We start from the raw sequence: 13,899 nt of genomic DNA on the forward strand, positions 1-13,899 counted from the left end.
GGCTAGATACTGAGCCAAGGGGAGCAGATAAGAACTGTCAAACGACCTGCATAACAAGGTAATGGAACTTTATAAAGATGTAAAAGGATATAAAAAGACATCCAAAGCCTTACAAATGCCAGTGTTACATTTGCAGAGACAAATGCAGGGTCAAAGAAGGAGCTTTTTATAAGAACAAAAGGGGAAAAAAACGAGTGCCACGCACTGCAGATGCAAAAGGACTCCTGAATCCTAACTAAACCATCACCAATCGAGTATGTATTTGGAGAGAAGTAATTTACTCAGCAGTGTGACCGTGAGACATGAAAAACAAAAAGGTTTGAATAGGTAAATAAAAGCCTGGAAGAGGCATAAGAAAGAACAACCATGTCCTCTTCTTGTTGTATTTTCAGTGTCTCTTCTTGTTCTGCTCATTGGGTCTTGTTTTTTTTCTTTTCATCCTCCATTTTATCCCACTCTACATCACTTGCTGTCTCTCAGGTCCCAGTGGCACCAATATCATAATAGGCTCCATCGCAGGGGCAATTCTGCTGGCAGCTATTGTCCTTGGAGGAACGGGATGGGGATTTAAGTAAGAGCTCTATCTGGCTGCCCATTTAATTATTATTTTAACCTCATGCTTGTGCATGCTAGTCTTAAGGTGCTTGCTATCACACTGACACAAAATAACATGAATGATACATCCGTAGAAATGAACAAATACTGCCCTTTAAGGTCGAAATGCATGCGTCACTTGATACTCAATTCCCGCACACATTAAGTGGATCCTGGATGCTTACAATATCCAATGTTTTTGGAAAAACATACTGAGGACAGTTTTGGTTGTTTTGTGTTGCTTTTAGTCGGATGATGTCACATAGTTCAGACATTGTTTGCATGTGTGTTGTTGTGCCAAGTTCTGAAAACAACAAGGATTGGAATTTGACTCATTCCCAAAATGTACATCTTCTGACTCTGCTTTCTGTACGTTTCTACAATCTCTCTCTTTTCCTCTCTCTCACGCTGTGTTACATTGGAAACAGGAACATCCGAAGAGGAAGGTATGATCCCGCCCAACAGGCTATGGTCTGATGGGAATTGGTTGCAAATCATCCCCATAGCTTCTCACAAATCCCCTGTCATGTTTCAATCAGTTTATCATCCATGCCATGATAGCCCATTTCAGATACTGAAGAATAGTCCCACTGTCTCCTATTACCCAAAACCTAGTTTGTTTCATGTTCAAATAAATGTTATATATATATATTTTTTTTAAACTAATTATCAGTATAAAATGTACCCATGTATCTTTGCATGTATACCAGGCCCGGTGTCACGGCTTAGCCCCCTCAGTTGAATTTTCTGCCCCCCCAGTTTCAGTTTTAAATACTTATAGACAAACAGCGGGAAATAAGATTAGCCCCCTTGACATTATTTTATGCCCCCTCAGTCACTTTGTCCTGGCACCAGGCCCGATGTATACCCTCATCCTAGCTGCTTATATATCTTTACATTACAGTGAGGGGAAAAAAGTATTTGGTCCCCCTGCAGATTTTGTGCATTTGCCCACTGACAAAGAAATTATCAGTCTATCATTTTAATGGTAGGTTTACTTTAACAGTGAGAGACAGAATAACAACAACAAAATCCAGAAAAACGCATGTCAACATTTTTATAAATTGATTTGCTTTTTAATTAATATTCGACCCCCCTGCAAAATATAACTTAGTACTTGGTGGCAAAACCTTTGTTGGCAGTCACAGATGTCAGATGTCACACATCTCAGGAGGGATTTTGTCCCACTCCTCTTTGCAGATCTTCTCCAAGTCATTAATGTTTTGAGGCTAAAGTTTGGCAACTCGAACCTTCAGCTCCCTCCACAGATTTTCTATGAGATTAAGGTCTGGAGACTGGCTAGGCCACTCCAGGACCTTAATGTGCTTCTTCTTGAGCCACTCCTTTGTTGCCTTGTCGCACCAACTGTTGTCACCTTCTCAGGTGTCTTTTATACAGGTAACAAACTGAGATTAGGAGAACTCCCTTTAAGAGTGTACTCCTAATCTCAGCTCGATATCTGTATAAAAGACACCTGGGAGCCAGAAATCTTTCTGATTGAGAGGGGATCAAATACTTATTTCACTAATCAAAATGCAAATCAAATATATAACATTTTTGACATGCGTATTTCAGGATTTTTTTGTTTTTATTCTGTCTCTCACTGTTCAAATAAACCTACCATTAAAATTATAGACTGATAATTTCTTTGTCAGTGGGCAAACATACAAAATAAGCGGGGGATCAAATACTTTTTTCCCTCACTGTATATATAATAGTAACGGATTCATCTGCTTCCCCAGATACAGATTGTCTAAACCAAGACTAAACACATGTGCAATTAAGATTTTTAATCAGCCCACAGTAATTAGCTGCTAGCTGTGTCTAGGATCAGAGAAATAACCTGTCGCATTTTACTGCTAGCTGTAAATGGGGTTTGCGTTTTTGAATCCCAAAGCCAGATCTCATACTAGTGTCAACCCGCACGAGCTCTGTAATGTTGAATTTGATTGGTTGTCCTGAATACCCAATCAGGCAAATAAAAAGCTATATTTTGAAGTGAAACAGTGTCGGCTATCAATAGTTCACATTGGTATTTTAGTAATTTAGCAGACTCTCTTACCAGAGCTAATTAATGTTAGTGCATGTTCTGTGTCTGTTTCTTTCATCTTCTTAAACTCTCCTCTTTTTCTCTTCCTCTCCTTTTTCTACTAGATCTGGAGGCGGCTAAAACATCTGTCCATTTGCTGTCCTGTCTTCCTAGCACTGTGTTCTATCCACTTTGAAGGGAAAAAGATGTCTTCCATTCTCTTAAATTCTCCCACAGTTCTCGGTTTCACTGTTCCTTTTTATTTCATTTCTTGTCAATCTTCCATCCACAGATGTCTCACCTCTTGCCTTTGGTAGGTTTGAACTGAAATACATTCCAGCCAGCTGTAAAATCCCCTCAGGCATTGGTTATCCACTGTTTCACATTTTGCTTTTATCCCCATTTTGTCACATCTTCATATCTAACAGGTCAATTTCTAAATTTTAATGCGTGGCCTTTCAATACCATCTCAAGTTTGTCCCAATGGCCTTCCCATGGCTTTGTTTTTATAAATGTTGGAGGACGTTGGAAACTCAACCAATCTAATCAGGATATGTATGTACACCCACCTAACAAGTGCTTTTACTGATGTTACTGTGTATCAGTTGGACGTTTAGGCTATCTGTCTTTCCTGCCATTTAGACTGTTCTACTCGACAACGGCGCCTTTAAAAAAACATTGTCTGTGAAGTAAGATGAAGGATGACTCTGATACTGAAATGTAAGACTGCTAGTCAGCATTTCTGTGTAGTTATAATTTACTAGTGGAGTAGTTCCCAATCTGATAATACCCTACAGTACATCCGACTAGGACCATAAGTCAAACAAAACCAACATTATGATAAACAGTATCAAGCAGGCATAACTGATTGAAATATAGTCATTACAAGCAGACCTGAAATGTAGAAATCTGGTTTGTGTTGACATCATTGCAACTTGTTTCCCTGTGTAGGTTAATCAACAAGTTTGGTCTCTGAATAAAGTTATTGTTGTGCTTCAGTTAATAATAGTAAACTACAAGCGCAAAACAAAAAAAACAAATTTCCTCAAAAATGATGACAAGTGACATAGTTATGTGCTATTCTTAATTAGGTATATACATGAACACAAATATATGTATAAATCTACACAATAATAAAATATATATAAATATAGTATGTTTCTTTATGCTGCTTTTCAGAATTGATCGGTAATTTATCATTAACCAGTATCCAAACTAACATAATATGTATAAACTTATGAATGTATTAGCTCAACATTTTGAGTGTGCGAATGCTTGTAGCGTCTCTGTGTCGATATCAAAAGTAAACTTGTACGGAGATGGATACTTGGGTAGCTAGACAGATGATTGCACATACAAATCTAGCGTAGAATGGGCATTGTACTGAATGATATGCAATCCATACAGAGACTGAGTATACATACCGGTATGGTGAATATGGGTGCTTCTGTACATAATGTATGTGTATTCTAGGCGCTCGCATGTTTTACAGTTGAGCCATAGTCGTAGCTTGTGAAATGAAAGCACAAGTTTGTGAGTGTGGACTCAAACCTCTTTTTCTGTAAATAATATGCTGTAGCCATGGGAGATTCTGTACAAGCAAAATGTTTAGACATTTTAATTTCACTTTTAAAACAGTAGTTGTATTGTCCTTGACAAAATGTAAGTATTTATTTAGAGACAAATGGAACAGAAAATCCAACTCTACATTTTTTTTTATTCAAATTTAAAACTTCTGATTGAAGAGAGAGTTCACCAAATAGCAATTGAAGTACAGAACTGGTGCATTTTATAAAATAAGACACAGACTCAAAAACACTCCCATGCATTTAACCCATATAATGTATTTGAAAATAGTAGACTTAATAGAACTAGTTGTGAGAAAAATTGTACAAATAAGATAATTAAAAGCTTGTTATAATCCTTCCACTTCAAGTAACTGATTACATTTCACACTACTCATATACACTGAAAATAAGTATTTAAAGATGCATTCTGGGACATTTGTAAAGAACAAACTTTAAAACCTCTCCGTTTGGGCTGGATATGTAATATGTTGTTCATATGCACAAACTCTAAGTACACTCACCACCATACCTCAGTATCCATTCAAAACAGAGTTTTATAGGACATGGGGCACATATCTGCACATACATAACATAGTACATTTTCGTGATCGGTTTTCTCTTAAAATCCCAGAATGCATCTTCAAATAACAAATACACATTTGAGCCCAGGTCAGCACCTCAAACAGACCTGTCGATGCATTAAAGGGACAGTGCATTTTAAAAGTTACACTGCCGGCCTAAAGTGTAGCATTAGGTATTCATAAACTCAATTTAACCTGTATTTCCATATGTATTTGAACTGGAATACGTATCACCACAGACCGCTATCATTATCTTGTGCAGCGGCTCACAGGATTTCTAAAATTGTAGGCATTTCAACTTAAAACAATGTTTTAGAAAATTTAACTCTCCAGTGTGTTTGCATATCAACTGAAAATGTTTGAATATGATTGTCTGTCTGTGCTCTTATGGAGGTATCTCTGTCATATATGTTATCAAATACTGTAGGTGCTGTTGACTGATGTTGGGAAGTTTGCTCTTTGAAAATTTTAATTGAGCTTGTCCTCAGGATTTTTCTCTTACATGCGTTGGTCAAAGGCCGACTTAGGGCATGAAAAACAAAATCTGCCTCTTGGAGTGGTTCTTTGATGATAAGTTACTCCTGCTCTCTTGATACTGCCATTAGTCTATCTAGCAGATTGCTGCTCATTCACTCCACCAGTATTTGGAGATATGATTTTCACAGGTTCATTTCTGGAATGGAAGCTATTAAAATACAGCACTTCTGTAGCCAGAAATCTTATTGATCCAATTTTTAAATATGTTTTTAAAGTAATTAAGTAAGTAATGGTGGGTGCATTATTAAGTTTAAATCCGTTATCCTTGCGTTTCTGCCCAAAGTCGGTCTTTAATCTAGGCTGGTCCTTTAGACTCTGTCTTGCTTACAAGGCTACTTTGTCTTTTGGTCACTACAACTTGCCAATTTTGGCTTTTTAAATGTAGACATTTTACATTCCCAGGGTTAGATGACAACTTGCCTTGACAAAATACCTACTGGGTTTGGAACTCATTCCAGAGTTACTGGATAATAGACTGGTTCTGTCATCATTTGTTGCTGGAGTTGAGTGTGCCTTGTGCATCCATAAAAAAGATCTGTCTTTAAGGCCAGTGAGATGGTTTTCAGTTCCACAGGACCCATTATGGGATCTTAACACAGTTACACGCTCTTTTATATTAAGTATGATGTTTAATATAATCTCTATTTAACTTTTCTTTAAGTTACCACAAAAGTTCCTATTAAAACGGTAACTCTCAACCCATTTCTTTGCCTTTGTTCTGCAGACTTAATGCAGTGCATTCAGGTGAAGATTTGTGGATTACCAGGTTCGGATTCATGAAATTCATGGAACTGGTTAACACTTGAGTCGTGGTAACCATAACAGAAAGTAAATGTACACGTGATTGTGTTGTAGAAGGAATTAGGAATGCTGGTATTTGTTGGATATTATTTACTGTTTACATTTCCACTGCCACAAAATGTAATTATTTTTTTTGTTTAGGGAAATTCTTAAATGTAAAATGTAAGAATTTCTGACATTTGGGACCTATAACCCCAATGTCAGAGTTTTAGAAGTTTACCAAAAATGCTTCTGGAGTTAATTTCACGGCTGACCAAATGCAGTTTCAGGGTTGAACAAACATGTTTGTGAACAGGTTTCCTGTGTCTACACTACATTCCTTTTAGTGGAGGCAGATAAATACGTAGATGGGATTAATAGACAATATTCAAGAGCAAATAAACAAATGGCCCTTTTTCATCCAAATGTTGGATATCTTTATTCTCTTTTCTAGTTTTTAACTCAATCCCAACGCAGTCTTGGCAGACTTACCAATCCTGCAGTAGAGCACTAAAAAGGCATTGCATCAACAAATTGCATTGAGTGTATATATACCTACATGCATATGTATTTGTACATAGCAATACACTTCACATACAGCTGTGTGTATGTATTATAAGAAGTGTACATAGATGCATTCATATTGGACTGACCTAAAAAATGTCAGTGTACTTACCAGGAACATGCAGCATCTGTCAATAGAGGACCTATAACCCACACATTACCAATTTGTTTTATTTTCTCAATAACCAACTTAACTGTGCATTGTTTCCTGGACTTCCAGGTTACATTTTGTACGTAATGTATAAAAAACAAAATCTCTGAGGTGTTCACTTTTCTTTTACTTTTTGGGACAATTTAAATTCACATTTCATCTGTACTCTTGTGTGCAAATAATATATATTTTCTTTTTTTTTATCTACCTGCCACTGTATATTGAAATCATAAGTCAAACCGATATTGATGGACTTCGTATATTTTTCAAGACCTAATGGAGGGTCAGGTGATGACATTTCAATTGTGGAATTAAGAGAAAAGTGAGAAAATAAATTGAGAAAATAAAATTGAAGTGTGAATTGTGTTTCGGTTTTATTTACCATTGCAAACCTTTAGGAGTCACCAATGTCCCTTTTAACCTTGGATTGTGACCAGATAGCCAGGATTGACTCCTCATAGTCTCCCATACCTTCAAACTCCATGTCAGGGGAGACTTCCGATGCAACTTCCTTGAAACCCCCAAAGTCCTGTAATTCAAGGCCCACACACAACCAAGCCTCTGAGTCAAGGTTTTTCTCTTGTTTATCAACTGTATGGTTATCTCCAGTCTTTTGTATCTACAGCTCTATGGCTCAGACCTTTTAAGAAGAGGGAGTCTTAATATGCTACAAAGTTATGAGCACTATATTACATTTTGATGAATCATCAAAGACCATTTAAATACCTTAAACAGCATTATCTTACCTCAGACTGCAGTTCTCTGCAAATACCAGCATCTTTTTTTAGTGTGCTGATCTGGTTGTAGTAATTCAGTGCTTCCTGTTGAAACAAATATAAAATACACACTTTCAGATTCACCTTGGACAAAATCTACAAACAGGGTTTGACCGTGTTGATCAAGCTTAGTGTAAAACTGTAAGCTTGGTATGTGATGTGGTATTATGTGGTAATATAGCCAGTGTTCTGGAGTGTGTGTACAGAGTGGAAACCTGACCGGAGAGTTTACATTCCTGAATCACCAAGGCTATGTCCTAAAATTGGTATTTCTGTGATCTCTCAATAAAAACAACTTATCACATTGCAATCAACCATATTGGAGAAAAGTCCACATCTGTCTATATTAAAAAAAAAGAGTTGTGAAAAGATGAATGGAGCAGTTCTCTGACCTGTCTGGGTATGAAGCTGTGGTCATCCAGACCCCACTGCTCTTGGTAAGCCCGGTAATACAACATGTTCTGCCTCATGACCTCATCCTCAGGGTCAAAGAGCACATAGCTGGACGCACAGGGGGCCGCGCTGCGACTGTCATTTACTGTACAGTAAGGGAGATAAGAAACCTGCCTTTTATATTTGGCCATATCTGGACTCCTTTGTTAGGTCTGGATACACAGGGTTGACACCATCATTTTGGCCATTTATTTGGGAAAGACCGAGGAGAAAGAGTGTGCTGACATGGCAGCAGGCCAGAATCAAAATATTTAAAAAATACAGACACCCACCAAATGAGTATTATTATTTACTTACACTTATAATATGCAAATTGCAGGTAGTGGTAGATAGTTGCGATGAGTTTCTCGACAAAGTAGCCACCGACACTTGGCATGAGGTTTTCCTCACACTTAACCTGACATTTCAGGACATCAACATATGCGTCTGTTAAAGAAATTGGCAAAATAAGTTGAATTCAGTTCTATATTACCTTCATCCCAAAAAATATTTCACAAAAATATGGCCTACTCCTGGATTTAATTAACCAAGTCTCAGATCCTTCATTTCAACTAATGAAACATGGGACAAACATGTTCAAATAACACATACCCAATACCTAATTTATCTGAACATCTGAAAATCAATTTAGCAATCGCAGGTGTCCTGTTCAGAGATGTACTTCAATTTCCAGATCTAAGATTGAAACTTAAGTTAGGCCCAAAGTTAATTTTGGACATGTTGAACTGGAAAACATTGTAATCTAGTCAGCCATCCAATTTCAGTAAGCAAACTATATCAAACCTTTGAGTTGTTCTACAACCCCTGATTCACCTGCCTTTGGGTGTTTGGGTGTTAATTAGGCAACCATAGGAGGCCAACCTTCTAGTGTGGGGTACAGGTCTTTGGTGTCACAGACCCACTGGCACCCAGCCAGACACAGGTGGTACTGGTGAAGGTACTGGCTGAGGGCGTGCTCCATGTCGCTGATACTGCTGTGGAGGTCTCTGGAGTTGAACAAGGTGACTGCTTTCAGGAAGCTGACCTAGGGGGTGACAGGGTATTGGGTACAGGGTATTGAGTTTTTAGATTCGTCATTGGCTTGCTCTAGCCTATAGATTGGACTCCGGGAAGTTATCCCAGAAATACACTCACCTAAAGGATTATTAGGAACACCATACTAGTACTGTGTTTGACCCCCTTTCGCCTTCAGAACTGCCTTAATTCTACGTGGCATTGATTCAACAAGGTGCTGAAAGCATTCTTTAGAAATGTTGGCCCATATTGATAGGATAGCATCTTGCAGTTGATGGAGATTTGTGGGATGCACATCCAGGGCACGAAGCTCCCGTTCCACCACATCCCAAAGATGCTCTATTGGGTTGAGATCTGGTGACTGTGGGGGCCATTTCAGTACAGTGAACTCATTGTCATGTTCAAGAAACCAATTTGAAATTATTCAAGCTATGTGACATGGTACATTATCCTGCTGGAAGTAGCCATCAGAGGATGGATACATGGTGGTCATATAGGGATGGACATGGTCAGAAACAATGCTCAGGTAGGCCGTGGCATTTAAACGATGCCCAATTGGCACTAAGGGGCCTTTTTTTTTTTTTTTCGCCCACAGGACTGCCGCATACTGGATGTTTTTCCCTTTTCACACCATTCTTTGTAAACCCTAGAAATGGTTGTGCGTGAAAATCCCAGTAACTGAGCAGATTGTGAAATACTCAGACCGACCCATCTGGCACCAACAACCATGCCACGCTCAAAATTGCTTAAATCACCTTTCTTTCCCATTCTGACATTCAGTTTGGAGTTCAGGAGATTGTCGTGACTAGGACCACACCCCTAAATGCATTGAATCAACTGTCATGTGATTGGTTGATTAGATAATTGCATTAATGAGAAATTGAACAGGTGTTTCTAATAATCCTTTAGGTGAGTGTATCTCCACAATTTTGAAGGGGTACATGTAACATTATAATTAATTTCTGCAAGTACAGGTGGTAAAAAAAATCTGCTTTTCCTGGACATACGCAAAGTGCATGTAACTGTAAGGTGACCTATTCTCGAAATCATAGATAATCTCTTTTGTGGGGTAAGGTAGCGAAAGCGCAGGGAAGTGCGCCCTGCACCTTTTCAGACATTACGCTTGCTTCAACAAGCGCCAAAAAACCTGCATATCAATGATGCCTTAAGCGGTGACATGGTCTCGTAACTGTTCGTGACTAGCGTTACAGTGTCGTATGCAGTATTTCACGCTGTCCTTTAGAAGCCTATGCAGGCGTAAACTTAATTCCATGTATCTGATACATTCCTTCCAATTATCTGCGGCATAATATTCCAAGGCTTGTCCATACGCCGACTGGATTGGCATGAGCTCCTCTTGGGGGATATTCTGAAAGTCGTAATTGTCGTACTGCGCGACCACTACGGAAGCAATAAAACACATAGAAATTGAAAATAAAGGTCCTTTTACGCGTTGGAAATTGACAACTGTGGATACATTGAGTGTATAAGCTCAATGTATCCACAGGTGAAATCAGTTTTATATTCGAGATTCAACAGACATTTACATTCGTTCCTCTGTTCATGCACACTTCTACATTTAGGGACCGTGGAAAAGAGTAAACAGGTAATTAAAACCTAGTAAACTAGGTATTATTCTAAACATAGCTGGCCTACTATTTCCATTGATTTATTGATTATTAATAAATCAATAAAGAGTTTTTCACCAAATCAAAGGCTGAACAAGTAGGCCATCTATGTTCAAAATAATATACATCAGGTTTGAGGTTCCTATGACCAATATGGAAAAAGATATTGAAGAAATACAGAATAAAATGTATTTCCACTGATTTATTGATTATTAATAAATTAATAAAGAGTTTTACACCAAAACAAATCTTGAGCAAGTAGGCCAGCTATTTTTAGAATAAAATACATCAGGTTTGAAGTTCCTATGTAATCATTGAAAAAGATATTGAAGAAATACAGAATGAATTAAACGTGTTTCTACTGATTTATGGACTATTAATAAATCAATAATGACTATTTTCACCAAAACAAAGCTTGAACAAGTAGAACAGCTATTTTCAAAATAATATACCTATATATATATACCTATATATACATATATAAACGCACTACGCACACCTATTCATTTACTTATTAATAAAGCTGTAAAGTAGATCTTTCAAAATGTACCACTTATCACAAATACAGGATTGGAGATGAAAAGTTTAACTGACACGTAGGCCTAACCGCGATCAGTTCGTGGGAAATTAATGTTTTGCGCTATTATCTAAATATCGATAAAAAAAAACGACACAGTTTCTGGGAGTTTCTCCCTAATTTCTGCTACGAGTTTTTGATAGTGGCATTTTTTCATCTGAGAAACGCTGTGATTGGTGGATAGGGAGCACCTGGAGCAGGCGACTGGTTATGTCGCTGTCACTAACATCGACATAACCAATCACAGTGTGACAGACGCTTTACATATCACCAACGGCAAGTCTGGCACACGTGGGTGCTCGTGCTCGGTATTTTCGTGGGTGCTCGCTATTTTCCGTGGGTTCTCGCTATTTTCCGTGGGTGCTCGAGCCCCGGAGCACCCACGGTATCGGCGCCTATGGTTGAACAAGTAGCCCACCTATTTTTAGAATGATATACATCAAGGTTTGAAGTTCCTTATATATTTAAATATATAATATATTTCAAGATAGACACATTTAAATGGGTTTTATTGATTATTAATACATCAATAAAGAGTTTTTCCACCAAGAAAAAGCTTGAACAAGTAAGCTAGCTATTTTTAATAATAATATATATCAGGTTAGAAGTTCCTATGACAATCATTGAAAAAGATATTGAAGAAATTAAACCTGCTTCCATTGATTAGTGATAAATCATTAAAGATCTTTTTGACAATATGAAATGTGGTATAGTATTTAGCATGTGGATTGTTGTTGATGAGAGTCCATAATGATACTATTTTCGTCTACTGACATTTCGGCAATTACTGGTTTACTCTTTTACCACGGTCCCTAAATATGGAAGGGAGCCTGAATGGAGGAACGAATTTGAATGTCTGTTGAATCTCGAATATAAAACTGATTTCCCCTCGGTATCATACATGAGGTACTAATCTTTGGATATATGAATATACGTCAAATGGCAAAACTATCAAACTACCAGTGTTGTACCATGAGTCTCAGATTTGCTGTAACTCCCAGCGGTCATCCGAACAGTTTTGGTTAAGAGGCTACGTTAGAAAACTCAATGCCGTTTACACTTTCATTGGCTCGGTTTTAATGACTCTTCAGGGTCTGTGTACTTTTTGGCCAACGTATATGTCCTGTTCATTACAATATGAAACATGAGTTAACCAAAGTTTCTTCTTTATTTTTTTTTAACAGTACATATTTGTTTTTCTTTTCATTTTGTTGTCTAAAGAAACTACTACATAACCAGAAAAAGAAAACACCATTAATACTTTACTTTGTTTAAATATGAAATTCAATAAACTGAATATACAATCCTTTTGGAAGGATAGGCCTGTGAGGAAATCTGAAGCAATTCAAAGGCAAAAATTACAACGAATGTAATCTTGTAGCATAGACTCCCGGCTTTCATGTGCTGTGTCACTAATTTCTAGTAACCTACGTTTAGTTAGTAAACTTTGAACAGCAATTTTTGTACCTAATTTTCATCTTCAGAATAAAAGGATGTTCAATAGAATTTAAATAAAGATACTGATTTAGGTAGTCTATAATACTAACAAATGTTTGGCCATAAAAAAAAAACTATGGCAGCATGTTTGTGATCATTGTTTTGTTGTAAGACACATTTTCTTATGAGTTTGGAGGGGTTTGTTTTACTTTAGCATACAAGATATTTCTTTACAGTACATAATTAATTCTGTTGCTACCCTTATAGCAGTTACATCATCAATGAAGACAAGTGAGAACATTACTTGTTTTACTTTGTCTCAATAATCCACAATACCCTTTTTCCAGGCTCTTTCAGGAGTATATTTTTGTTGTTGCAAACAGAACCTGGCCATCTTGTTTATGAGGCTAACTACTGGTTTGTACCTTCCAGTCTAGCCTTTGTAGTTGATGATAGTGGCTAAGACGTCCACACCTTCTTCCTGGATAGTGCATCTGAGCTGTGTGACAGTTTATTTATTAATTTTTTTGCCTGATAAGGGGTTTATTTTCTTTTACATCTCTTAGTCTTAAAAACAAGACATTGACAGTTCTTGTATGCCTGCACAAATGTTGTGTTGGAACACAACTGGGTAACCAGAAACAGCTGTTAAGACAATTTTTTAAAACCTTCGCTGCACTGAAATAGGGGGCTATGTATAAACACTGATGTGATTTCTTAATTGTGAAACCATAATATACACAAATATCCTGAAATAAAGCTTTAACCTGTTAATAATGTAAAATCCTAACTTGGGGAGTACGCGCATAGAGATACAAAAAACTGCACTTTCCCTATAATTTTGGAGGGTACTGTATATCACAAATGAAATAATGATATTCATCTAAATTTAAAGAGTTGAATATAAGGCAGTAAACTCAAAGAATTCACAAAGAACTACGCCATTACATTTTGGAGGATTAAAATTATTTTATTGTCGCTCCTTGAGAATTAACCTATTATTGCATATAGGAAAGTAATTATTACTTACGAAAATGTTTAAGCAGGCTTTTTATGGTATAATCTGGCTTTAATAACAAACAACCATCAATGTTCCTGTGTGCACTTTTAATGTAGACCTAGACTATTTAAAAACTGCCTAGAGCCACATGCTCTGAATGGCCATGACTTTCGCAGTGAGTGAATAGAACGCCAGATACTCTACGCTGAG

The 13,899-nt window shown here is 37.2% G+C and overlaps 2 protein-coding genes across 4 annotated transcripts in view; one reads left to right on the forward strand and one right to left on the reverse strand.

Moving 5' to 3' along the window:
* Positions 1–7,158, forward strand: part of adam11 (ADAM metallopeptidase domain 11) — a 55,207-nt gene extending 48,049 nt beyond the window's left edge. For 2 of the 3 annotated variants that reach the window (XM_020046877.2, XM_010904451.4), the window contains exons 24-25: positions 481–571; positions 1,023–1,569. In XM_020046877.2, the coding sequence (XP_019902436.2) occupies positions 481–571; positions 1,023–1,071 (140 nt within the window). In that variant the 3' untranslated portion in view covers positions 1,072–1,569. Of the gene's footprint in view, positions 1–480; positions 572–1,022; positions 1,570–2,748 lie in introns of those variants that run through there. The other variant, XM_010904459.4, reaches the window with a different exon arrangement.
* Positions 7,159–7,198: 40 nt separating this feature from the next.
* Positions 7,199–10,165, reverse strand: LOC105030972 (endoplasmic reticulum protein SC65-like). Its single transcript, XM_010905121.2, has 6 exons — positions 10,154–10,165; positions 8,895–9,057; positions 8,331–8,459; positions 7,973–8,118; positions 7,551–7,625; positions 7,199–7,333 (listed from the first exon to the last, which is right to left on the reverse strand). Exons 1-6 carry the CDS (start codon positions 10,163–10,165, stop codon positions 7,199–7,201), a joined length of 660 nt encoding a protein of 219 aa, XP_010903423.2.
* Between the last annotated feature and the right edge of the window lie 3,734 nt (positions 10,166–13,899).

Source organism: Esox lucius, chromosome 5 (genome assembly GCF_011004845.1).
Source record: "Esox lucius isolate fEsoLuc1 chromosome 5, fEsoLuc1.pri, whole genome shotgun sequence".
NCBI classification, from domain to species: Eukaryota; Metazoa; Chordata; class Actinopteri; order Esociformes; family Esocidae; genus Esox; species Esox lucius.

Coding starts and splice junctions, on each gene's coding strand:
- LOC105030972 (XM_010905121.2), bottom strand. Junction 8,119..8,330: donor GCAATTTGCATATTATAAGT/GTAAGTAAATAA, acceptor CTTACTGTACAG/TAAATGACAGTCGCAGCGCG. Junction 7,626..7,972: donor ACAGCTTCATACCCAGACAG/GTCAGAGAACTG, acceptor TTGTTTCAACAG/GAAGCACTGAATTACTACAA.